This window comes from Mycteria americana, chromosome 2 (genome assembly GCF_035582795.1).
Source record: "Mycteria americana isolate JAX WOST 10 ecotype Jacksonville Zoo and Gardens chromosome 2, USCA_MyAme_1.0, whole genome shotgun sequence".
In the NCBI taxonomy this organism is placed as follows: domain Eukaryota; kingdom Metazoa; phylum Chordata; class Aves; order Ciconiiformes; family Ciconiidae; genus Mycteria; species Mycteria americana.
Window position 1 is genome coordinate 170,196,306 of NC_134366.1, and position 26,029 is coordinate 170,222,334.

The 26,029-nt window shown below is 47.4% G+C and overlaps 1 protein-coding gene across 1 annotated transcript in view; it reads right to left on the bottom strand.

Annotated features, from left to right (window-relative positions):
* The window catches only part of KCNK9 (potassium two pore domain channel subfamily K member 9), an 86,119-nt gene extending 73,824 nt beyond the window's left edge, over window positions 1-12,295 (bottom strand). The window contains exon 1 of the mRNA XM_075495768.1: window positions 11,499-12,295. Coding sequence (XP_075351883.1) covers window positions 11,499-12,090 — 592 coding nt within the window. The 5' untranslated portion in view covers window positions 12,091-12,295. The remainder of the gene's footprint in view (window positions 1-11,498) is intronic.
* Between the last annotated feature and the right edge of the window lie 13,734 nt (window positions 12,296-26,029).

The window sequence follows — 26,029 nt, forward strand, 5'->3', positions numbered from 1 at the left end:
AAAAAACAACCCACAGAAGTTTGACGTGAGTTACTCAACAAAATTTTGCATTTGTTCCAGCTTGTCCCTTGTTATCCCCTCGGTACTTTCACACTGATTGTTTAACAGCTTGGTCAAATATCTTTCTGAGTATCAAATTTAGGTTGACTGAGCATTAACTCTCCATGTTCTCTCCTGTCCCTTTTTTAAAGATAGGCAGCATGTTTGTTTTTCCCTGCAACAGCCACTGGTAGAGCTGTTCAAACAGCAGCCATAAAAAACTGGTGACATTGCTGACAGTGAACAGTTGCTGCTTAGAGAAGAGGTTTGATTCTTATCCAGATATTCAGCTGGAGACAAAATTGTAGGATGCACTGATAATCCCTCAGGGAAGCAGGAACCTTCAGCAAAAAAGAACAAGATAAACTTACATAGATCCCAAGCAAGATCGAAGACAAACTTCAAACAGCCTCTGTGTGTACAGATCCATTAAAAATGAGGTGGGAGGAGGCTAGTCCATACCTTGCCGCAAGGCAGAACAGTATGCATAGGTCATTTTTGACAGATGCTTGTCTATCCTGTTCTTCAAGACCTAGCAAAGAAGAGCCCACACCCTCCCCAGGCAACGTATTTCAGTGTTTCACTAGTATCATTGCTAGAAAGATTTTTTTTCTCTGTGGCCACCCTAACTCTTCCTTGCTGTTGTTTAACAGCTTTTCTTATTCACTGTACCGCACTCAAGTTCTTCAGGAACAGACCGTGGTTTTGATCAGATTTGAAAAGCTCCCCAGGCTGGATTATTTTCAAAGAGATGATGGAAATATTTTTTAACTGCTCACCACCCAACCCGCAGTCAGATTTCAGGTAGTTATCCAAATCAGGACCCCATATGCTCAAGAGCTAGCAACTTCCATTGTGATACCTATCACTAGATACTCAGAGCCAAGCTTGTATCTCATGCATCTACTTATTCAGTACCACCAGCCTTTACTGTGGCCCATCCTGAGAAAAGAAAAACCTCTTGAAACCTTTAAAAAAGAAATCTATGTCACACCAAAATGCCAGGAGCTGACCTACCTACATCGTAAGGACACTGACTTCAAACGTCATACAACAGCAACGTAATAAGACTGAGGCTTTATGAAAAAATATCTCTGGTGCCAGTCCAACAAGTCAAATCAGAGCTGAATGCAACCCATACAGATTAAGCTATCACAAGCACAGGAGTGGTACACAGGCTTCTAAATGAAAATATAATTGGGGGTGGATATGTGGGAAGAAAACAAAATTGAAGCCATTCTGAATCATATCTAGTGCTTCTCAAGCATTAAAATAAAATTCTTGGATGTGCAGTACATTCATGAACTGACTTGTAACACTGCTAATTTGCCTCTGTTGGCCTACATCAGTAGGTATCAGCTTATGTTGTTTCCTCTGACTGGCAGAGTGCACTCATTAAGGCAAACACATTGCTACTAAAGTCCTAATTGTTTTGAAAAGTGCCCTTTAAATAACAGGCCTTTTACTACTAGGCAGGATGTGTTTTAAGAGCAAATGATGAGCTTAAGCCTTTGCTGCCAAAAGACTGATCGTTTATTTGTTTGTCAGACAAAAATACCAGAAAAGAATGCAAAAGCTGATAGAGCATCAGTACAGACTGGACAGCCACCACCTCCTTCCTCTTCTTGGGATGTTCATTCCCCCATGAAACAGCAAAGGAGGGAAAAAACTCTGAAGGAGAGAGTTTGAGAAGATCACTGGATTCTTAATATATCAGTTGAAAGGTCAACTGAAGAATTCAGGTCAAATCTCTGGGATTTCCAGGTGACTCCAATGGCACAGATCCAGTGTCGCTGTTTTAACTATCAGTTAAACTGAAATAAATCAGTAGAACTAGCTTTATCTCATTTCTAACACACCTAAGTAACATTGAAAAAAAGACTGCAATGATAACTCATATTTGGTGTCCAGGAGCAAGCAAACAGTAGATCAGGGACTTTTATGGAGGATGTGGCAGAGTGATGGCAGGTAGATCTCTTCAAATGTTGGGAGAGACTCTCACCCCCCAAACATTGGTCCCCAGACTTCCACATCCGAAAATATGCTTTTTTCCTCTTTGGCAGTCTAGGGCATCCAATTTTTTGACAGCCTAGTATATGTAACAATCCTGAATAATGCCGAAAGGGCATCTTTCTACTGTTTCTAGTCCTCAGCAGAAAACACCATATGCCTTATCCTGTAAGGAACTCCTCTAAAACTCCTGGTCTACCTCTGGAAGCCCAAGAACTTCCCAAAGGCCAGAAAAATGGTGGGGGAGCACTGGGACTTCAAGTCACTTCTGCAGGTATGAGGTGTTTCTCTGATATAAGATTGTAATGGTGAGTTCAATCATCTTTATTTCATGAAGAGTTTTAAAACATTTCTGATGCAGTATCTTATACGACACAGCCTGCATACAGAGCCTTATGGTCAGGGCTCCACATCCTTCCTGCTGCTGGAGTTCATTTTATTTCAGGTCCCCTAGTTTCCAGAGCAAAGTTAACCTAAGTATCAAACTGCAGATTTTTAAAAATTATAACTGCCAATAACACTATTTTCACTGAGTGAAGTCAGACCTGTTTCACCATACCATCCAAACTATTAACAGCTAACAGCTGGACTCAATGATCTTAAAGGTCTTTTCCAACCTAAATGATTCTATGATTCTGTGATTCTAACAGCAGCTGTTCATTAGTTCAAGTAATGGAGGCCTAGACCTTTGAAACAAGAGTATTCAACACCTTCTCCTACTGTGTCTGGTCCTGAAAAGTTCCAGATTGGTGTGAAATGCTGCAAAGTGACAACTCAAAACTCCAGGTGGTCACGGGTTTGTTACAACAGTTAATTTCTGATACAGTTCCCATAGCAATGGCCTGTGATGGTTTAAACATAGGAGGAGGACATCCTCTCTAGAGGACATCAAAAGAAAAGAGGGGGGAAGAAATAAAATATTCCATCTGCACCTAAAACACCTCTTTAATGAGTTAATGGTAGCATACATCGGAAATTGCTGACAGTGCCAAATGCCTTGGGAGCAGATCTCTTTTATTTCTACCTTCCCTTCAATATGTCAAGAATATCCCTAAATTGGGAGTCTACGAACATTTCCTCGTAGCTGATCTCCTTCACTATACAATTAGAGAGAGCCGCTGCAGGTTTCATTCATCAATCTGTGCCCTAAAGCTCTCTGTGAAATTTTCCGGAGAAGGCTCACACAGCTAGCGAAGGGAGCGATCCTCTTCTGTGACTGGAGAGCAAGAAGACGATCAGCTTCCCATCATATACCTTTTAACCCCACTACTTGCCTGCTTTTCTCTGAAGCTCTTCTTTCTTGCTGGTGCAGCGACTTGAAAGGACAATATAGCCTATTGCCTCCTAATCATCCTAACAAGTAACAAATACACGAGTCCTTAATAGAGGTATGTCTTTCACTGACATGCCCTAATCATCTCCATAATGAAAGCAGTTAAAAAGGATACTGAACCCTTTAACCAACTGATGACTGCATAAGCGTCTTGTGGCAATTGGCCAGGTATTTAAAAACATGGTCACTTAACTCCTTAAAAAGAAAAAAACTGCTAAGAAACTTAGGAGGTTCTTCCCCTGAAACAGAAAAGATGTAACTGCGCAATACACTTTAAAAAAAAAAAAAAAAAAAAGGTGTCTCAAATGGATCAGAAGAGGTTGGATCAGAAGAGGTTGTTAACTGTCTGGCGGCAAGGAAAGAAAGCAAAATAACAAAAAAAAACCACCACCAAAACAAATAAATGGAATAAAAAGCATGAACATTCTTCCTCAAGATTTCTCTTTGCTCTAAGTTTAAGGTATGCAGTAGGCATTTGGTTTAGCCTTTCACTGTCAATTAAAAAAACAAAAATCAGTATAAATGCCAAAGCCAACATACGCTTTAACTCCACAAACTCTGTTTGCTTCATTATTAAAAAAAAATAAATCTGAAAACTGCTATTACAGATATTTTCCAGGAGTTGGTTTGCTATGGAATATGGCTCCTTGCATTGTAGAATTCATGTCACATAATGGCCTGATCCAAAACTACTGTCACTCAAAATATTCTCTCCATTATTTACAACAGGCTTTGGATCAGGCTTTAATTTCTGGGGGTTTTTTTGCCTAACATTCCCCAATCCATAGACCCTCTCACTTTAATCAAAGAAACTGCTGTAGCTACACCACCAACAATATCAACGTTAGTTGTAGCTAATCAAGTCACAGACACCTGGTAGGGTATAGGTAACCTGGGGGAAGGACTCTATCCATACATTTTAACTTGAAGTCGGTAGATTCCATGGACTATAATCCAGAGAAGGTAACAAATTCAAATTAATTTGCATCACAGCAATCTACATATGTGAAATTTCGGAAGTAGTCCATGGCTTCACTCAAAAATATCCACAAGCCAAAAAGAGATGAATAGGCCTGCTACACACAGCAAACATCTGTTGCAAGTCCACAGTAACCTCTTAGTTCAACTTAGAAGCAGCAAGGACTCTTACTGATTAGTTCTGCATCACCAGCAAGCGTCCTTGCTAGCATCTGTTACAGGGGAAGGGGATATTTCTTGCAGCCTTTATCCAAATCCAGTCAAGGATCTTCAGTAAAATTCATAGAAATTGGGTACCTAAAAACCTAAAGGGCCTTTGACAGAAGATGCATAATAATAACAGAGATAATTACCCAGAAAGGTATACGCTCCTTCACGTAATAAAGCTCCAGGTTCTGCTATTATCACATGTCAGAAGACCTAAGCTGCAGGAGTTTACTAATATCACCTTGAATTCATTATGGATCTCTGCCTTTGGTTCATCTTCACTGTTTAATCTGGCTATAAACTAGCGCCATGTGGTCTGAAAGAGAGAGAAGTGAGCTGTTTGGCAATTAGAAATAGTTCCCAACCTGAATCTTCAGAAAGTCATTTTATCTTCTTGTCTCTAAATTGAGGATAATTTTTACACAGAGGTGTTGTGAAGATGAATCACCTAATGTCAGTACAGCATTCTGAATATAAAGTGCTGTGTAACTCCAGCCCGAAGCCATGAGCATGGCTTTCAGCATTTATCAAGGAATATGCTCCGGCATTGAAGGACCCATGCACCTCAGCTCAGATTCCCTTCAAGGGAAAACAACAGCATTCTGGTCCTTGCTGTGTGCCAGACCAGCAGCGTCTGTCCCAAAACTCATGGTGCCCAAAAGGGAAGCTCTCCGTTAACCAGTTTTCCTTTAGATCAAGCCTCATAGTTCTGATGCTGTTCCCAGAGACAGCAAAGGGATTTTTATTCTTTTTAGTTGAAACAGGCATAAGACCATAGCTAACAGCTAAACTTCTTCCCTTACTCTTAGTCTAGAACACCTCCTCTCCCTCCCAATTCTGCCCTGTAAATTTCTGCTTGCCATCTCTCTATCAGTGGGATCATTTTCTTCTTCAGCTAACTTCTTCCCCAAAAGACTCACCGACACTTCTAACTTGTAGCCTTGTCAGTGGACAAACACAGGTATTTCTGTGCTGACACTTGCAAAGGCACGTAAATGGTTTTACTGCATAGAAAAATAATCAATAAGCAAAGACCATACAGTGGAGAAAATGGAATTTCAAAGAACTTTTCTTTTCTTTCTCAAGGAAAACAAGCTAGCCCAGGAACTATTAGAGCTCAAGATGTGGAAAGAGGAAGATTCGGAAAATCACAGAACATATGGCTGATAAAAACTTCAAGAGGTCAGCCAGTCCATCTTCCTCCCCAAAGGCAAAAGCAGCTATAACTTACCCATTCCTGACAGATTTTTGTCTAAACTCTGTAAAATGCTCCAACGATGGAGATTCCACAGTCTCCTTAGGCAATCTCTTGCAGCACGCAACCACCCTGACAGCTGGAAAGCGTTTCCTCGTGCCTAATCTAAATCTCACTTGCTTCAGTTAAAGAAAGAAGTTATGAATAGTTAGGAGGAAATCAAAGGGCATCAAATCCTAAAAAAACTACAAGACACTAATTTCTCAAGCTTGGTTACGCTAAGGAAATCTGCTGACACCATCACCCAGCTGAGTGGCTAGAGGCTTCTCGATGCTTCCCCAAAACTGTTTTCAGACTCTTACTGGATATTGCATTTGCACTGCCAGTAAGCCATACAGCGGGAAGTTGCAGTTCAGCATCAGTCCGAGCTGTATTTTTGCCTTGCTTATCAGTGATTTTTAAAAAGCTTTTGCTAATGTGCTTCTGGCACAAATGTGAAGTATCATTGCAAAATCAGTTTTCAAGAACTCAAGAACTGTTTCTATGAACATGTGAGCAGAGTAGCCACAAAGTCCCCTCTGTGTTAGCAGAACACTATTCTGGATATTCTTTTTTTTTTTTTTTTAAATCTCCATGAGACAAAGAATATAGTGTGAAAAGATCTTGCAGAGTATTTTAGTTATGCAGGGGAGCAAAATCCTATGCACAGTTCATCTTCACGCGGCTCGCTAAAGCTGACCTCCTCCTTGCCTGGGAAATACCACCAACAGGTATTACAAGTCCTGATCATCCAGTATTCTCCACTGAAGCTTCAGATGGTGTGACTGAATAGATTCATTACTTCAGTGCATCTACAAGCGTTCATATCACCAGAAAATCTTGCTCTCTACTTTTACCTGAGTTTATTAATAATAGAGGGGTTTAATCTACTCTGTGCTTGTTTATTTATGAGATATGACCTTCGTGGTCCTGCAAGTCATGAATGTAGCAGTTAACTGACCAAAGCATTGGTGTCTTTATTCTTTATCTTTCCCTTTCCATGTCTTTTTTTCTTCCTTTCTTTTCTTTCTTTCCATTGCAAATTGTCCATCTGCCATGATACCCTACTCAAAGCTTTTCAATGGACTGCCTTTAAATATTACCATCCATCAAAAACCAAGAGCGGACTCAAAACACTAGAGGCTGATCTTAAACTAGGAGCAATACTAACAAAATAATTCACACGTAAAAACACTTATGTCTTTTTCTAACCCAAATTAGAGACATCGCAACACTACCAGCTTGGTATTTTATACCCATTTTAGAGAAGGGTGAAGTGATGCAGAGAAAGGATATGGAGACTTAACTACTATCCTGAAATGGATTTAAGCATGTGTTTGCTTAGTTCATTAATGCAGGTTCAAACTCCGTCAGGCCACCGTCTGCAAGAAGTATGCAATCTCCCCATCTGATTGTAGACAGTTCCTGGGTGTTTAGCTACTCAGTAGCCAAACAGCTGTCAATAGCTGGATATTCCATTCACCATTACAGGTATTGTACCGCATTCTTAAAAAATATTTTGTCTCTGTTCACCAGGACAGTTCGGTCACTGCTTGTAGTAGGTTTGAGACTGAATACAAAGGCCTAAAAGCTAGAAAAAGAGACTAGCAATACACAGCACACACTGTCTGAATTTTGCTCTCCTTACAGTCACTTCTCAGGAAAAAATAAATAAATAAAAATCCTCAATCTGTTTGTTGTTTCAGTTCATTTTAGGGTGACATAAACAGCTTTCAGTTCTTTACATTCTGCGCAAGCCTCCAGAAATATTCAGTGTTTACTAGAGCTCAGTGGTGTTAAATCAAGTATGACTATCACCCTTTAAGGCCTAAATGATGGAGCGATATCCATACCAATAACACATTTTGACAGTGTTGACACCTGCTTACATAGAAGCAGTTCACTCACTCTTATAAACTTGTAGAAAAGGGCACTGAAACTTAGTAGGAATCCTAGGAATTACCTTTTATTTTCAAAAGTTGGTGTTTTCATTCATCGTGTCCAGCCTCTTGATGAACGCTGTGGCGTATTCTACAGTGTGTCTCATAAAAGACAAATAGCTGGATGGAGAACTTGATTAAATTTCTCTCTGTCATCATTTTGGCTGTGTAACTGGAAATGGCTGTGTAACTGTAAATGGATAGGAAATTACACTAGCTAACCCTGAAGTGAGAACAATGCCGAAATAAACTCAGCAACTGGTGAGAGCCAAGAACAGCTTATTAGTTATTTTGGATCACCTAAAAACTTTCACGGAATTCAAACATGTCCAAAAGTTTGTGAAAGCAGGGTATTTTTCTTCTGCAAATGGGTTTTAAGAGCAGAGTCATCGAATGTTGTAGCACCTGCGGTTGTTTGGTTTTGGTTTGGTTTGGTTTTTTTTTTTTTCCGTTGGGTCAGTTAAAAAAAAATAGAAAAAACCAACATTGCACCTGGGGAGTAGAAAAAAATGTTGTGTCACGGGTGAAAAAAACAGTTTCCATTTACTTGATCAGCCCTCGCTTCTCTGTTTAGTACTCCGCTTGACAAGTGAGCAACAACCCCCTACCACCCTCTAATAAAAGCCAAATGCCATAGACGAGAGGAAATGTGAGAGGTGACCAAATCTCGGCGCTTCGCCTCGCACGGCAGGCTTTCAGTTTTTCATGCTCCCGTCCCAACAGGTCTTTACCGCTCTCTTTCCACAGGAAGCAACAAGCCGCGGAGGCTGCTCGACGGGGGGAGGCCGGAGCCGGCGGCGCGGAGGCGGCGGACGGCGCTGCCGGAGCTGTCCCTTCAGCACCACCGCCCGCCCCGCCCGCCCCGCCCGGGGCCGCCCGGGGCCGCGCTCCCCGGCTCCGGCGGTAAAGAACCGGTCCCTGCCAGGCCACCGATCGCGGCTGGCTCATGGTCCATGGCCAGCGATAAACGCCTGTGATTAAATTAAAGCCACAGTAGTTTAAATCAACACAGTAAAGAGGTAAGCGCTTCAGAGATGTTGCGAGCACGGCAGTATCGAGGAGAGCAATTAAGTTAGACATAAATCAGTCTGCTATCATATGCATATTGCTAGATTTTGTGGTCCGCTGACTCCCACTGCACTTCTCCGAGGAGAAGTTTTGTGGAGATAGATGTACCACTCTAGATGTGGCAACGGAGGTTTTTATTCACTCTGTTTTAAAACAGCCTGCGACGGTTAGTCAGATGCACTTTTGCAAGAGCACCTACTGACTACAGCACGTTCACTAACACGTACGCCACTGCATGTGCTCCTTGAAGTCTGTCTGGAAGGTTTCAGAGGGCGAAGGAAATGTATGTGAGAGTGTACACACAGTCAGATTAAAAAGAACCATCACAAAAGATTAATACGAACACTTAAGATCACTGTCCCGTGCAAGAAACAAAGAGAAGAAGTCTTCTCTTATTCTCCTGAGAACTTAAATATAGAAAGTCATTTTTGCCCCCTTTGAACCAAATTCTTTTAGGATAAATAACAAACTAAAGAAAACCCTTCCATGTTCACTTTTACAGACTACCAGTAGATCAGATAACATCACGAAGCTACTTTAGTACTGAAGAGACGATACACAAAATACAAGTGCATTTGGCAAGATGTAGATAGTAACTATTAATAAACTTTTGAAAGACGGATCACATATCCTCTTGGAGCAGAGCTTCCCACATGAACAATCGTTAAAGGATGTCTGTTCTTCTGCACCATTCTTTATTATCACTCTTCCTCCCAGTGGTTCCCAGTTGCTACACACATTTCAAATTTAAACAATCCTGACATCCCAAAGCGCCTCTGCCTACAGAAACGCACGCTATCCTCTGCACGCTGAGGTGCTCCGAGCTTCCTAAACAAATCCCAGCTCTTTGCATGAGAAAATGCTAAGCTTCCCAAGCATGTTGTACTTGTTTCTGGGTAAAATACAATCAAAACACCAAACTACTGTAAAAACAGTTCTTTCTACCTCTCACCAACCGAGCTTAAGAAAGCAGAAAGTATTGCAGCCACCTCTCAGGCAGGAGTGTAGGGCACCATGAGTACCCAAGCGTGTGCGTGGAAGCCTTGTTGTAATCCAGAGGAGCATGACAGTCCCGTATTCACTTAGCACAAATAAATGACAAGAGACAGATCGAGGAAGAGAGAATCAGTGACCAAAGGAGGAATGAGAGTTCTGACATCGTAACGAACAGCAGGAAATCTAAGTCATCAGCCAAAGTTACATTCTACTTTCTATTCTATAGCCTATTCATATATGCATTTTATATAAATATATCTAATAACAGAAGAGGAAAATATCCCTTAAAATCTTATCTTTGTAAGGGTAAATAGGCTTTGTAGTGTCAGATGGTCTTTTAAAGGAAATTTTTTACTGCCCCAGGTATAATACAGTGAAATATAAACGCAAGTAAACACTGCTCAAAGGGCAGTGGACAGCATGTTCTGCTGAGAACTGTCAGTATCTTCAGGTGGCAACGTGCAAATTTCTTGTAACAAGCCCTAAATGGTAAAAAGATTGAGTCCTTCTGTATTAATAAGAGAGCTAGTCTTTTGTGTCCTCTTCAATATAATGCACTATCAAACAGTCACTGAGCTGGAGAGGTCTTTTCAGATCTCCCCAGATGTTAGGGGGGAACATCTAGAAGTGCTGGGAGAAGAACATTATCAACTGCCTCAGTAAATCCACCCTATTGAACACAAAACCAGGAAGAACAAACCTGCTCATCAAGCCAAAGCCAGAGTTGTAGCACAGTTCTGTGTGCGCTCTGCAGCCTCTAGTTATCGTGGTATTTATTTTTACGGCAGGGAAGCAAACTTTATGCGAAACGCTCCGCTTTAGCTGCGGGAAGCAGAGAAGTACGAAATGACAGCCTGTGGCTGTGTCCACTGACTGTTCCTCGACCGTCCCTCGACCGTCCTGGGAAATGGCATGTCTGGGAAGCTGGGCAGCACGGATGTGACAGCGGGCACCGTTTTGCCTGACGGACCATATGCCCACAAAGAGGAGACGCAGACTGTGACCTGTTGGCACATCAGACACTCCAGCTGCAATAAAAACTTCAGGAACGCGTTGGGAATGCCCAGGAGAGGCCCAGCGATGGGACCACAGCTGTGGGAACCCCCACCACAGCCCTTGCCAATGCCAAAACAAAGTTTGCAAAAGCAGGGCTACACTTGGCTACATCAAGGGCTTTCCCCAGCTGATCCAGTTCCCATGCCCTCATCGTTTTCATCCTCATGCAACTGCCTTCTGCCTAAGTTCTCCCCGTGCCTCTTAAGCAAAGGTGCAAGGAGGAAGGTACAAGCAAAGGGGCAACAGGGCCTCCTTCTTCCTGAGGGGAACCCCAGAAGAGTGTCACCCTGCCTCTTCCCCCATCCTCCTTGCCACCCAAGCCACAGCTCGATGGTAGCCACCTGGCCAACACCAATCCCCCCACGAGGCCAGCCCCACTCCTCTCCAGTCCCACCCAGGGGACGCAGGCTCCATCTCCAGGGGAAGAGGTGCGGGACACCGCCAAGTCCAACAAGTGCCCGTGAAGAGCAATCAATTACATAACACGGGAGGGAAGCCAAAAAACTCATTCCGCACTTAACCCTTTGCATGCCACGGCCCCCCTGCCCCTCTCCCTTTCTCCCAAGCAGGGCGGCTTTTGCCCCAGCCCTGGCCCTGGCCCCGGCCCCAGAGGGCCTCCCCGAGGTGAGACACTCACCGATGGTCGTGATGACCGTGATGGCAAAGTAGAAGGAGCCGGCGAATTTCCACTGGACGCCGGCCCGGTGCGGCTCGGACTGCATGATCACCAACTCCAGCTGCCGGTAGTCCTCGCTGGTGATGTTGTACTTTCCTTTGAGCCGAATCTCCTCGGCTTTGAGTTTCTCCTCCTCCCGCATCTCGTTGTCGGACTCCAGGGCATCAAAGACGGCAGCCCCGACCAGCAGGTAGGTGAACGTGCAGATGATGAGGGACAGGGTCCGCACGTTCTGCCTCTTCATGGCCGCCAGCAAGGGGCGAGTGAGGGGACCATGTCCCCCCCTGGCCGCCCGGGGATCCGACAGGCCGCAGCAGCCGCAGCAGGGGGGCAGGGGCCGGGGGGGCTGGCGGCGCCCGCCGCCGCCGCTGCAGCTGCCGCTGCTCCGGGGCAGCTTGTGCTGCGGCGGCGGCCGCTCTCCGCCCGCCTGCTCGGGCTCCTGGGAGGAGGAGAGGCACAGGAGGCTGCTGGAGCGCCGGGACCAGGTGCCCTGGAGCCGGGAAACTCTGCGCAGGACCTGCCCAAACCAAGCCGTTCCAGTGCGCAGGGCCATCCAGGGCACCCCCGCTCCTCCCCAGCACCGAGGCCAGGGGCAGGGGGTCCCCGCCGCGGGAAGAGGGCGCTGGGCGGCGCCCCGCCGAGGGGCCGGCGGCCCCGGGCCGGAGTCCTGCGGCGGGCGGGTCCCCCCGCGAAGTTGGCGCGGCGGCGCGGGGAAGGGTCCCCCGCAGCCCGGGCGGGGCGCGGCGGGGAGGCGGAGGCCGCCGCCGTCCCAAGTTTCTTCAGGCGGCGCGGCGGGGCCGGGGGGGGCCGGGCGACGGCAGCGCGCCCATCCGCGGGGGGCCGCGGGGTGGGGGGGTGGGGGGCGAGGGGCGGCGGGCGCCCGGGCTCCGGCCGTCGGGGGCGGCCCGCGGGGGCCCGCCCCGCCCCGGCCCCGGCTGCCTGGGGGAGCGCCGGCCGGGCGGGTCGGGACGGGCTGGGCGCTTTATTCCTTCCGCCGCGGTGCGAGGCGGGCGGCGGGGAGCCGGGCTGCTGCAGGTGGCCGCGGCGCGGGCAGTGGAGCGGCGTCCGGCGCGGCGAGGGCGGCGGCGGCGGTGTCAGGCGGCGGGCGGGGAGTTGGGGGCAGCATCCCCGGGCGCGGCGGGCCGCGCCGCCGCTCCGGCGGGAGGCGGGGGCGCCGGGCCGCCGGCGTGGCCCTGGCGACGGGGAGCCAGCGCCCCGCAGGAACCGCGCCGAGCGGGAGGAGCGGCGCGGAGCCGCCCCGGCCGGCGGGCGGGGGAGGCGGGAGGGCAGCGAGGAGGCGCCCGCCGGGCGCCCCGGCAGCGGCGGAGCACCTGCCCGGGGCAGCGGCGGGGCGGGGCGGGACGGCGGCGGCGGCGGGCGCTGCCTCCGGCCTCGGGCTGCCGGGAGGAGAGGAAAAAAGCCGGCGGCTTCCCCGGAGAGAGAGCGGCCCGGGAGCGCGGGGAGGGGGGCTCGGCCCCAGGCGGACACAAAGCCAGAGATGAGGAGAAAAATTTAAAAAAAAAAAAAAAAAAGAAAAAAGAAGAAAAAAAAAAAAAGCTACTTTCACGGCTGCTCCCCCGGCGCTCGGGGCTGGGGCTGCTTTATTTAGGATGATTTTAGAACAAAGCCGTTAAGAAAAAGAGCAACCGTCCTCCTCCTCCTCCTCCTCCTTCTCCCAAGCTCTTGACATCATCTCGGGGAAAAGCGAGTCCGCGCCCCTCAGCCATCGCCTGCGCGTGTGTGCGTGTGCGTGTGTGTGTGTGTGTGTGTGTGTGTGTCTGCTCCGGCGCTGGCACGGGAGGCGGGAGCTCGCCCCGGCCCGCCGCGGGGAGCGGGTTAACCCCGTCGGCGCCGCCCTGTCAGGCAGAAGCCGCGGGGCTCCCCCGGCGCGGCTCTTTCCCGCCTCCCCCGGGCTTGGCCACGCCCCGGCCGCCAAGCGGGGCCGAGCGCTGGCGGCGGCGGCGGGGCGGGGCGGGCTCGCGGCGCTCCCTCAGGGAGAAGCCCGGAGCGGGGCCGCCGCAGCGCGCACCGGCCGTTCCCGCCCCCGAGCCGGGCCGCGGGTAACGGCCGGGCCAGGTGGGCTGCCCCTCCCCGGCCGCGCCGCCGGTCCGCCGCCACACCCCGTGCTGGGGGCGGGAGCGGGAGAGGGAGCGGCGGGACGGAGGGAGCGGGCGGGCGGCGCCCACGGCCGGGGCGGGCTGCGTGTCAGGTAGCGCAGCGCCCGCCCGGGGGACAGCGGCTCCGCGGCCCCACGCTGAGGTCTGCCTCACACACCACCGCCCCCCCCCGCACACAGACACACGGGGCCGCGCACCACAGCACATACACAGCACTGCTCCACGCACCACAGCCACGCATGGACACACAGCCCCGCACACCATCGCTCCACACACCACAGTTCCACAGGCACCGCAGCTACGCACACGCCAAGCTCCACACGCCACAGTTACACACACACAGCCCCACACACCGCAGCTCCACACACCACAGCTCCACATCGTGCCCCACACGCACACACAGCCCCACACAGCACAGATCCATGCACACACACAGCCCCACACACCACAGCTCCACATCATGCCCCCCCACACAGCCCCACACACCACACTCCGCATCGTGCCCCACACACACACACAGCCCCATGCACCACAGCCCCACACACCACAGCTCCACATACCACAGCTCCACATCATTCCCCCCACACACAGCCCCATGCACCGCAGCCCCACACACCACAGCTCCACACCATGGCCCCCCCACACACCCCACAGCTTCATTCACACAGCCCCCACACACGCTGCCCCACATACCACAGTTCCACACCATAGCCCCACACACACATCTCCACACACCACAACCCCCCCCCAGCTCCACACACATAGCCCCCCAAACACAGCCCCCCACACCCTCCCCAGTCCCCAGCCAACCACACCACAGCATCACACACACAAGAGCCCCCCACACAAAACACATCCCCACACATATTGCACGACCACACCGCAGCCCTCCCCACGCCAAGCCCTCCACACACCGCCCCCATCCCACGCGCACCACACAGCCCCTTCCCCACCACAGCACGACCTCCCCAAGCACAGGCACGCACATAGATCCTCACACACGACACGCACGCACAGTGCCACGTTCCCACGGGCTCAGCGGAGCCAGCCCTGTTCCACACCGCCCAGCCCCAGCCCCAGCCCCACGACTGCTGCGCCATCACGTTGCTCGGGGTGCTGCAATCCCCATGGCTGCCCCAGGCCCACTGTGAACCCAGGGCTCCAGGCCAGGGCCCCTCCCCACGTCCTGCCCAGCTCCTCTGGGCACACCTCTCCCATTTCATAGTCAGATTTTCAGCAGCAGGTGCCACCATGGAAGCTTGGGGCTGCTTCTGTGTTTTCCCTGAGACAAGGCTGTCCTTTCTGGTGTCACCTTGCCTGTGGTAATTGTAGGCCCCCTCCTGCATTAGAGCTGGGATTTTCAACCTTACTCAAGACTGAGCTGCTTCTGATTTCTCTGAGCCTCAGATGATGTTCCCTCTTTTAGGTCTTTCTCAAATCCTAGGACCCCAGGGCTTGTTACTGTCATCCTCCATCCCTAAAAGCAACTCCATCTATCTCACTCCTGAATACACTAAGGCCTTTGGATGCCCTTCCTGAGATACAAGGGGGCAATGGGAACCCAGTGCCTTGCAAATGGATCAAATCTGCAGGCTGAGAAGGCAGACTCTGAGACTGAAGCGCTCTGAAAGGTGCACCTCGGGCTGAGCAGATAAAACTGGTCACAAAGCCCTTTGTGAAACTCTTGGACGCAGAGAGGAGGAGGAATTCATTTCATTAATTCAGCAAACAAGATTTCACCCAGGGCAAATTCTGCATCACATCACCTGAGCATTACCAGAATCATTACAGCACCACATGGAGCAGGAAGGTCTCGCCTGCCGAAGGAAGCCTGTACATAACAGCAACAGGGGGAAGGAGGGGAAAGAAGGAGAAAAGAGGAAATGTCTGGTTTCGATCAACTCCTTAAAAATAGAAGTCTGATTACCGTTGCCCATTTCTGATTCCCCAAGGGAGAGCAGGAGAAGAAGAAGAATCTATAAATAGTTTGCAACGCAGAGAATCCTATAGCAAAGTTGCTGGGAAAGATCAATAGCATCATTCAAGGAGGGCTCCAAATTACATCTCAGGGGAGGGACGTGCTGAACGGAATTGATAAATGAGTTGCAAATGCTGTGTGTGTTGTGTGTATCTAATTAACAGAGGGCGACTGGGATCAATAGCAACGAAGGAGCTGGTCTAAAAATAGCGCTCAGGCAGGGATTGCAACCTGCAGGCAACAGCTTGGATGGAAATGTCCCCTGGAGTAATTAACCTTTAGCTGGAAAGCGGTGGTTAGCGTGGGGTCGAAGTGAAGCCTGTGGGCAGCTGGGAAGGGACAAGGTCTCCATGGGACTTCAGGGCACAGAGCAGCGTGACAGTCATGGAGGGTACAAGCACGGCCATGAGCTCGCAGCCTTCCTCTGAACAGGCTGCAGTGTCAAGCTGGGGATTGGTGTAGTGCTTTCTGGAGAAATATCTGAGTGTTAGCATTTTGCTGGGGTTGTGGAATGGGAAATATTTGTAGTTCTGTGTACTTGCAAAGGTTTCAACATTGCTTAGAGAAAAGCCACAGTCACTTTTTAAACATCTGTTTACGTCTACAAGAATTTGGGATTTTCTTCTTTTTTGCTGACCTCGTTGCCAAGAAAGTATTCACCTCTCTGAGGACCGGTCTTTGCTCATCCAGACTCACCAGCAGAAGTCCACAGAGCAAATAACGTCCAAAGAGAAGTGTCCTTCAATTGTTCCATCTACAGCAGAGCAGTCAAGCAAACTTCAGGGAGAAGGATTGACGTTGGACAGGATGATCAATGGCTCAGCTCACGGGCTCTGCCAGAGTGCCAGGCTGAACGGGCATCACCCGAGTGAGAGGCAGAGACATATACACCCAGGAACAGAAAGTTCATTGTCAGCCTGAGTGCAGGATTGGGACCCAGGGGTGCATGGCATGGCTGAAAGAAAAGGAAACTGTAAAGATGAAGAATCTAGAAAATAATCTCTTTGTAAAGCTGGCATGGAAAGGATTAGAGGGGTAAGGGATGAGTGAAGAGCTTTTCTCTCTTTAATATAGATGGAAGTGGCTAAAAAGATCTTTCCTGGCCAAAAGTTTTCTCCATAAGGTAAAAAAAAAGTCTTTTATTCTGTGGAAAAGTGACTGACTGGGGACCTGGACAGTTCTAAATGGAGCTACTGAAGGAGCGAACCTTGATTCGTCACCAAAAGGAAGGTTAACTCGAAGTGTCAACACATATCTTGGTTCCTCTCGGTTTAGTCTAACTTGAAGGAGAGCAAGCAGGCTGGAAGATAGCCCTGAGCTGTGTAGTGGTTGCCCTGGCTGCTGACAGCTGTGCTAACCCAACGTTTTGCCTACTCCCTCTACAAGAAGCCAATGAGAAGCCAATGTTAGAAGTCTCCCACATTCAAGGTAAGAGCATGTGGGTGCTGTCGTATTATAGCAGCTCTCCTGTTTTACCTTGAGTTTACTCTGTAATGAAGGCAAGAGCTAGCTCCAAGGGCAGCTGGCTTCTGAGTTACTTTTGTGGACCTCTCCAGTCACTCCTGTTGACCTGCCAGAGATGCTCCTTGAGAGAGATCTAATGTCTCTCTGCAAGAAGGGGCTGAGAGCTGTCAATCCATGAGCCATCTTCCAGCTGATCCACAGGACTCACAACAAACCAGATAAGGAAATAAAGCACCCAAACCACAAAAATAACCAAAAAACATGATCAAACCTAGAAAGAAAAAGAGCTAACCTATTTATTTTTCTATACAGGTTATCAAGAAACCATTTTCTTTCTCTTGAAACAGCGGCACGAAGATGGTAAGAACAGCAGTTCTGGTTCAGGGCAAGGTTCATTTAGCCCAGAAGTCTCTCTTTTGCAGGGGCTGTAGCAGACATGAGAGAGAAATGAGAGCAGAACAAGTATGTGTGATTCTTTTTCAGCTCCTTAAATACTCTCCCAGCCTCAGACTATTTTAATTCAGGGGATTTTCTGAGCCTCAGTTAGTCGCTCTATTTAGTAACCCATGATGGATCTTTCTCCCAAGCACTTTTCCTCTCTCTTCCTGAATCCAGCTAAAATTTTTGCATCCTCAGCAAAAATTTTCATCCTCCCCTAAGGAGGAGTTCAAAAGATCTGTTATTCAGAGCACGAAGAGCACTCCCTTTAATTTGTTCAGACCAGGCTTCCTTCAATGGTTCCCAGCTCCTGTGCTGGAAGAGAGAGCACACCGTGCAATTTCTCCATGCCACTCATGGTTTGGTAGAGACTTTGAAGTTCAAGAAGGTAGCCCCATGTTTATCCACTGTCCCCCATGCAGAGCCGTAACGTGACAGCTCAGTGTGGCTTCCCCGTCTGTCTGTCACGGCAATAAGAGCAAAAGGCTCCATGTGTACAGGCGAGCAAGGCAGAGGTGTAGCCCTGGCTCACTTTGCCCTATAAAACGTCTCTGGCCCTTTGGGGGATTTCTCTGAATTACTACAATAAAAGTACCATACGAGGCATTGTCCTCTCCAGGGCTGCATGCCCTAAGGAAGATATGTATCAACACCTGATGGGTGTTGAAATTTGCTGTGGATGCTCTTTTGAGTGACAATAGGCAATTATTCGTGGAAGGCGGTCATGCACAAGGAGTGGTTGTTGCCACGCTGTTTACATGAGAGGAGTGCTTCAGGTCTGTAAGCAATTCCAACACCCTGCGAGACTGGCAATGCATAAGAAAAACCCTGCGATTTCAGTGATTAAGAATAGCTCACCAGAGGTCCCCCATAAAAATTCTTCCCTGCAAGTCCACAAAACTCATTCATTAAATGATCTGACCGTGAATGAAGACTGTCCTTCTCAATGCAGCTGCAGCACTGAGGTAAATGTTGCAATTCTAAGAACTGGCCAGTGGTTCAGTTTAAAAATGCAATGCCTGACTCAAAACCTATCATAGCCTTATCTGTCAGCTCTGGTGGCCTTTGGATCAGGCTATTAGCAAGAATGCAAAGATTGTAACGACAAGCATTAGAGACTGGATTGTAAGGAGCCAAACTTCCCTTTAGCTTCACAAGCTCTCCTCATGTCCTTTGCTTCCGCCAGCTGTGTGCATTTGCACAGTCACTGAAGTGCTCGTGGACCATGGACTTACTTGGCTGACTGCGAGAGGAAGCTGAGCTTGGGTTACTAGGTGAACACACCTGTGTCCTTAGAGCAGTAACTCAGGAAAATGATGGAGGAGGGAACCTTCCCTGTGCAGCTCTCATTTTATTCTTTGTACCTTTTTCCCATTGATGTTCAAAGGAGTGCAACCTCTATTGGGTACGCTCAGGCAGGTCTCAAATGATTCAACAGCATTCCCTTCCTCAAGCACTGTTTATGCAGAAGAAGGTCGAACAGGGCACTGGTGCTTTAATTCTTGCCTCCATCCCCCCGTGCCTGCAACATGACAGTCCTCTTGAAAGTAACCAGCAGTGACAGAAAACATGCACGAAGATTCTCATTGACTTAGGGAGAGGGTGCTTGTGTGAAGCAAGTTCACACGTGGGAGAAAAAAGAACAGGGTGAGACCTACGCTTCGTATTTTTCCCACACTCATTTCTTTTTACAGGGAATTCACTAATATTAAATCAACCTAGGTGGCAGGAATGTGAGCATCTGGTCCAACCTAAATAGTCTGTTCTGTTCTATTTTTATATTCATGTATCATTTTTATTCTGCAGAGCTTGTGCATGGTGGAAAGGGTGAATTCACTTCTCAGTATACAAGCCAAAGGTCTCTTCCAGAACTGCTGTGAAGGATTTGGAAGATGTTTCACTCAAACACGGAATTTATATATAGGCACAAAGCTTTCATTAAACATGAGCAGCTAAGGGGACAGCATCAGTCACTGACGGTAATGTATGCACGTCTTGTAGGCACACTATAGAGGAACAGGCTGCCTTGGAGAAATTAATACAGCAAAGGTGTTGATTATTGGTGCATTTGTTACTGAATTGACTCCACCTAAGTTTTCTGAGCCAATATGACTTCCAGATCTGAGCCAATATGACTACCAAATGCTTACAGTGTGACTGTCACTTTTGCATTTACGGCAGCTGATGTCTCAATGTAATATTTGATGCATACTTTAGGTGACTACCTTGCGTACCAACACTGCCACTGAATAAGAATAAGTCTTCAAGGAGAACCCTGGCAAAGTGGAAAGGGAGATCCCTGTACCGGTACAACCTTCTCCATCATCACCAAAGGTGACTTAGCTGCAAAGATCCAGAGAGCTGGGAGAGACATCCTCCTGTAGCAACGGGTACTATATTTGGATGCAACAACTTCTGAATGAATTTGTGGAAGTGTGCATTTTGTTAAAATCACCACTGAAGAAGGAAACTAATTGCTTAGGGAGCTTCCTGGCTAGTGCAATAAGCTACTGTTACTAATGGAATGCCGCTGTAAAGGGAAAATAGGAGCTATCATGAATATTTGCTATGGAATTGTCCTGTCCAGAAGAAAAGACTCCATATTGCTTGGAATATTTAAAATAAGGCTGAATAAAATGTGCTGATTTACCTTACTTCTCTGTGTTGACTGCTTGAGCAGCAGGACCTAGCTTTTATCTCCTTCAAATAAATGGTTGATGTAGAATCATAAAATCACAGAATAGTTTGGGTTGGAAGGGACCTTTACAGGTCATCTAGTCCAAGCCCCCTGCAATGCACAGGGACATCTTCAACTCGATCAGGTTGCTCAGAGCCTCGTCCAACCTGACCTTGAATGTTTCCAGGGATGGGGCATCTACCACCTCTCTGGGCAACCAGGTCCAGTGTTTCACCACCCTCACTATAAAAAATTTCTTCCTTACATCTAGTCTGAATCTACCCTCTTTTCGTTTAAAAGCATTACCCGTTGTCCTATCACAACAGGCCCTGCTAAAAAGTTTGTCCCCATCTTTCTTATAAGCCCCCTTTAAGTATTGAAAGGCTGCAATAAGGTGTCCCTGGAGCCTTCTCTTCTCCAGCCTAAACAACCCTAACTCTCTCAGCCTTTCTTCATAGGAGAGATATTCCAGCCCCCTGATAATTTTTGTGGCCCTCCTCTATACACATCCTTTTTATTTGGAAGAGATCGAGTGGGCTTTTCCACCCCTCCTATTTTTTTCCTGTTTGAGGACACATGAATACGCTCACCCTTCAGATACCTCTGTAGTTTTCAGAGTGCATTTTGTTCTAACACACTTTTTCTGGCTTCCATTCCCATCATTTATGACCTGACTGCCTCCCAGTAATGGAAAAACTTTTTCCAACCAACATTTTCCTCCTGCGTATACCATTTTTCAGGTAGGGAACAGAGAGATTTACCAAAGCCATAGAGAAAGCCTGTGGCAGGTGGGGTACCCAGCTGCAGCCTTAGTCTAGATCTTTCACAAACAAAGATGGACATCCTGTGGGGTGTCCCCACCGCCTCCACTTGCATCTCTTGCAAACCTGTCTCAGTGGTCCAAGGCCTGAATACTCCAGTGTAATCCCTGAATACTCCAGTTGTGGGAGCAGCTTTGAAATCTACCTAGGTCAAACTAGGGCCAAGCAAGCCAATCTGTTGTAGAGCAAGCGGAAGAACAGCATCTTCCCTCTTCTCCACAGACATGCTGGAAGTGTCATCTTTATGTCACCAAAATCAGGCAGTGGCTGGACTGACTACTAATTAAGAAATTGATGCTAAATATTGTTATTACTGTATCTAACTGTGTTGAAATGGAAGTAAGACCATAGCAGTAGCTTAAACCCCAGCTAATTCAATTACATTTAGCTGTGCCAGACTCTCTTACAGCTATTTTCCAAAATAAATTCCAACCTGTATATACGCACAAGGCTAAACTGTTTCTTTGAAAGGAAGATTATAGTTTTACTTGTAGAGATCAAGCAGGATATATACTCTAGTGAAAACCTTTCCTGAGAAACTCAGAGAGTCAGGGCAAAGGCAGTACCATCTCATGGAGAGAATTTCCCACCACCTCATATTATCACTTATTTTGAAACTGGAGGAGGGAGGGAAAATGAACCTTTAATAACTGCCCAGCTCTAAAATCAATTTCAGTGCTCAAGACAGCTTGTAAACACACAATATGGTTTAAAAAGGATTGATGCTGAGGAAAGTGAGGTGCACATTTTCCTGCTGTTGAAGTCAAATAAAGCTTTTAAATAGCTTCCATTTTCGAGGGTGCGTAAATGGCTACACTATTAAGAGCCTTCCTCTGGCTGAAGATGAGGGATTTGATTCTCAGCTCTGTTACACACATTTAAATCAGGAGTAACCCACTGAGAACTGACCTGGTGTACGTTTGTAATGAGAAAAGAATAGGACAAAGACTTGTATAAAAAAATTCTAACAAGGACATAAATTATGATGATTTACACTTTTGGGCCAGGAGTTGAGAGTCCTTTTAAAACCACAATTGATTGATGAAGCCTCACAACATGTCTGTGATTCAGTAAGTACTATACTCAGTTTGCACATGGTTGCTCTGAAGCACGGCATTGTTATATGGTTACAAGCCCAACAAATGAATTAGCGGCAGAACATGAACCAAATGCAGGTGGCCATATCCTATCATACAGCAGTGTGTTGGGACAGCATTTCTTCCTTGTGGTTGCTCAGTACAGGCCAGCTTAACTGACTGAATAAGGTTTTAATCATACCTAAATAGAGTGAGAATTTCTGCAGTTTTGTCTCTCTTGGCTACCAAAAAGGACAACTTACCATTGTCATGGTGCTGCTGCTTGTATACATGCATGGTGTCGCATCTCATCACTCCGAGACCCATGGCTTTGCTCAACAATTCACACTCCATTTATGTCACTGAGGTAGGAGTTGAAAAACTATGCTTACGAGTAGGTTTAGAGATGTTCAACTGCTCACCAGGTTCAGTAAGGCCATCTTGAAGGACCAGCTAAGACTAGGGACGGCTGCCACTGATGGCTCACAATCTGCATGTGCAAGACAGAAAAGATCAGTGGTAGGGCCAGAATGCATGAAGAGAGTGAAGAGTATGACAGTGATGGTTGTCATGCAGGGGATCTAATCTAGATGAGGGAAAAAAGCAGACTGGAAAGAAGGTGTGGGACACTGAGGAAGAAAGTGGACAGAGAAATTAGGAGCTGAGGATGAGGGGCTAGGAGGGAGATGGTTGGTGCAATCAGCCATTTGGCACGGGGCAGAAAAAAATTGCAGTCAGAACTGCAGAAAATGTTTATCAATGTCCACTTCAGCTGTGTCTGCAGCTTTTCCAGCTGTCTGGAGACTCTGGCTGAATACTCTTGGCATTTTTTCTTGAAGGCAACAAAGTAGAGGAGGGAACAGATAGCACCCGCATTTTAGTTTCCCCAAGGGGGCAGATAGTCTGTCATGCAGTGTCCAAAATCTAGGGGATTCTTGGGAAAGGCACATTATGTTCAGTGAAGTTACCACTGTCCTGGCAGAATAAAGTGGGCTTTCAGACCCGAACTGTGTTTCCAACAGACATCATGCCTTGAAGATTTCTGAGCACATCTCTTGCTAAGGCTCTTTTCTCGCATGGACGTAACACTGCAGAGACTTTTGCTTGTGCTTGTGTGTCAAGCTGATGGTGTGAGGAAAAAAAAGAGCCAGCGCTCCACCACCTCCTCAGTTTTCTGATCCCAGCTTCCCTGAGTGCAACCGGAGAATCCTTGTGTGTGCTGATAGCTAAAGGGCATTAACCCTAAAGCACCTCCCAAACAACCCTTCCCACCATTCTCCTGAAAAGACTGCTCAGGACACACTGTTCAGGAGGGAAAATTGCTGTTTAAATAGACTTTGCCCAGGATTAATTTTATGTCTACAGTAGATGCATTTCCCTACTGCTAAACTACAGTGGCAAAGCATCTTTGCAAGTACCTGCAGACGCCTGCCTGCAAAGCAGAGCTTTGCACAAGCTTAGTAGCTTTTCCCCATCAGCAAAGCAAGCTGTCTGATTGCAGCACACAGCTTTAGCCATATAACGCACTGCTTTTAGGACGTGGTGCCAGCATAGCTAGACAGTCACGGTTCACACCTCCTCACACCCCCGAGCAATGTCGCTCGGCCAGCAAAAAGCTTGTGCTTAGCGTTGGCCAAGTAGTGTGGCTGGAGCTGGCCCTGGTTCTACAGCGTGTGTGCTCGGGGCACTGCTGAGCTCTTCCTCACTGAACCTGCTCTAAAGCCCCATTAAATAACAGGCAGGAGTTACAGGTCAAAAGTCTACGAGAAAATGGCAAACGGTATTTCTGGTCTGCTGAGTCAGGTGATGGAGATGGGGAAGGAGGGGGTTGGGACTTTCTGGTTTTACCTTAAGATCGTGTCTTGGCAAGGATAATAATTTCTGGCAGATTGAAAAGTCCCGTTGGGCAGATTAGAAAGTCCTGAAAAGGCCTGTTTCAGGCAGATTGAAAAGGCAGAAATCTGAGCCCTGAATATGAATCTGCTTGATAGCTTCATAAGACCACTTACTATCACTCTCATCCTCTTAGCAACTGTATGAACAGCAGGGCATATGATTGAATGTTTTTCGTATAAACATTGTGAAATAAACTGCACTCCATTTCCTGCTGCAGGCTTCCTTCAACAGTACATGTCAGGTGTGCAAGATAAAACAGGGGCTGAGATCCACTCCGGATCGCGGCATCTCCTGCATTTCAAATGTACGTAGAGCTGCCTTTCCACAAGCTACACAAGCTTGAATTCATCACTCTTTCCAGCACACTGCTAAGTAAAACAGAAGACTGATATACTACTAATAGTTGAGGCTTCTTATAGCAGCCTCATCTGTTATCACATCCTCCGCCATCGTCCAACTTCTACTCCCACCTCGCAGTTACTCTGGCCCTCGTGCTCTGTTTATCTTGCTCTTCCTCTCCTGACTCCATACCTATTTCCATGCCTCTCACTTTCCTGGGTTCAGTTTGCCTGCTGATCCCCGATGCCACCAGTTCATGCAGGTCATCAGTAAAAATCACTTCTGCCGTGACACAAGCCAAAAGTTCCAGACGCCCTTGATGGGATGCCACCATAGGTCTGTGTTCCTGGCTCTGCACAGGGTGAATGTATGGCATGGTGCAACTCTCTGCACTCCTCTGGGCCTCAGTTTCTTCACATATGGGAAGAAGAACCTATAACCTGATGCCATACCCAAACGTCACATAGGGCAGATGCTTGATTCTCTGTGTGTCTAGAGGTCTAGTAAATCAAAAGTCTGGGTTTGGTGGAAATGGCTGGTTTCACTGGGAGTTCGCATGAGCGGAGTCTGAGAATGAATGAAAAGACGTTTTGGAGTTAGTCCAAAGTATCTATTATGAATATGCCATTAAATCCATCCTAGCACAACTTGTGTAGTTAAGGAATGGGACAGGAGCTGCAGGCCTGACCTGGAGCAGAGGCTGAGGAACCTGAGGAGGGAGGGAGAATTTAATTCTATGTAAGATCACTACTAACTGCCATACTGTCATGATGCTTTACAGCAAAGGAGAGGGGATGATTACAGAGGGAGAGCAGGAACCACAAAACAGCACTTTTATTTTTCAAAACCTTCCCATAGCTTGGCAGAGCAAATGACAACAGAAGTTAAAACAGCACTTTCCAATTTTCCATTCTTTATTTCCACATGATTCTTCTCTGCAACTGCAATTAGGATATTTATTTCCCTGTCTTGTGCTTTTTCAACACAGAACGTCAAATGGTTTGGTAGCAGATAGAAAAACATGGCTCTTATCTCCATATAAATATAAGAGTGCATCCCTCTGTAGCACTAGAGCCAGGTATTTGTGATGCTCATAGCCACCATTACTCTATTACCTAAATGACTCACATTAATGGCTTTCTCCTTGCATCACTTGAGTGAGGAGAAATTCAGTGCTGAATTACTATCCTCGTCTTACAGACAGAGAACTGCATCTTCGAGAAATTACAGCATTGACCGGGAGCACACAGGAAACCTGTGCAGATCAGAAACCTCAATCAAAAGCAACGCGGACCCAAAGGCTGTAAACAGGAGCCACATCTGCCTCCCCATGTACCTCTGTCCAGTACCTACAGGGACCAGATTTCCCTGAGACTGCTCCCTGGCCAGGCCCACACAAATGAGCTTTCAAACCACTGCGTGATAATCTCAGAGTCAGACTGAAATCTTTAGCTGACACAAACTGGAGAAAATGCACAGCTTCAAAGCTGCCGATGACGTCAATTTACACCTGCTGAGAATTTGGCCTAATCTATTCACTGCATCCAATTACACAGACGATAAACCACTAAAATTGTCAGATATTATATATCTTTAAAATAAGATCAAAGCAGTCTTCCAGACTGTAAGATCTGAGGGAATTTCTCTCTGCTGGATTGGTAAGAACAAAAATTTTTAATGTGAGGC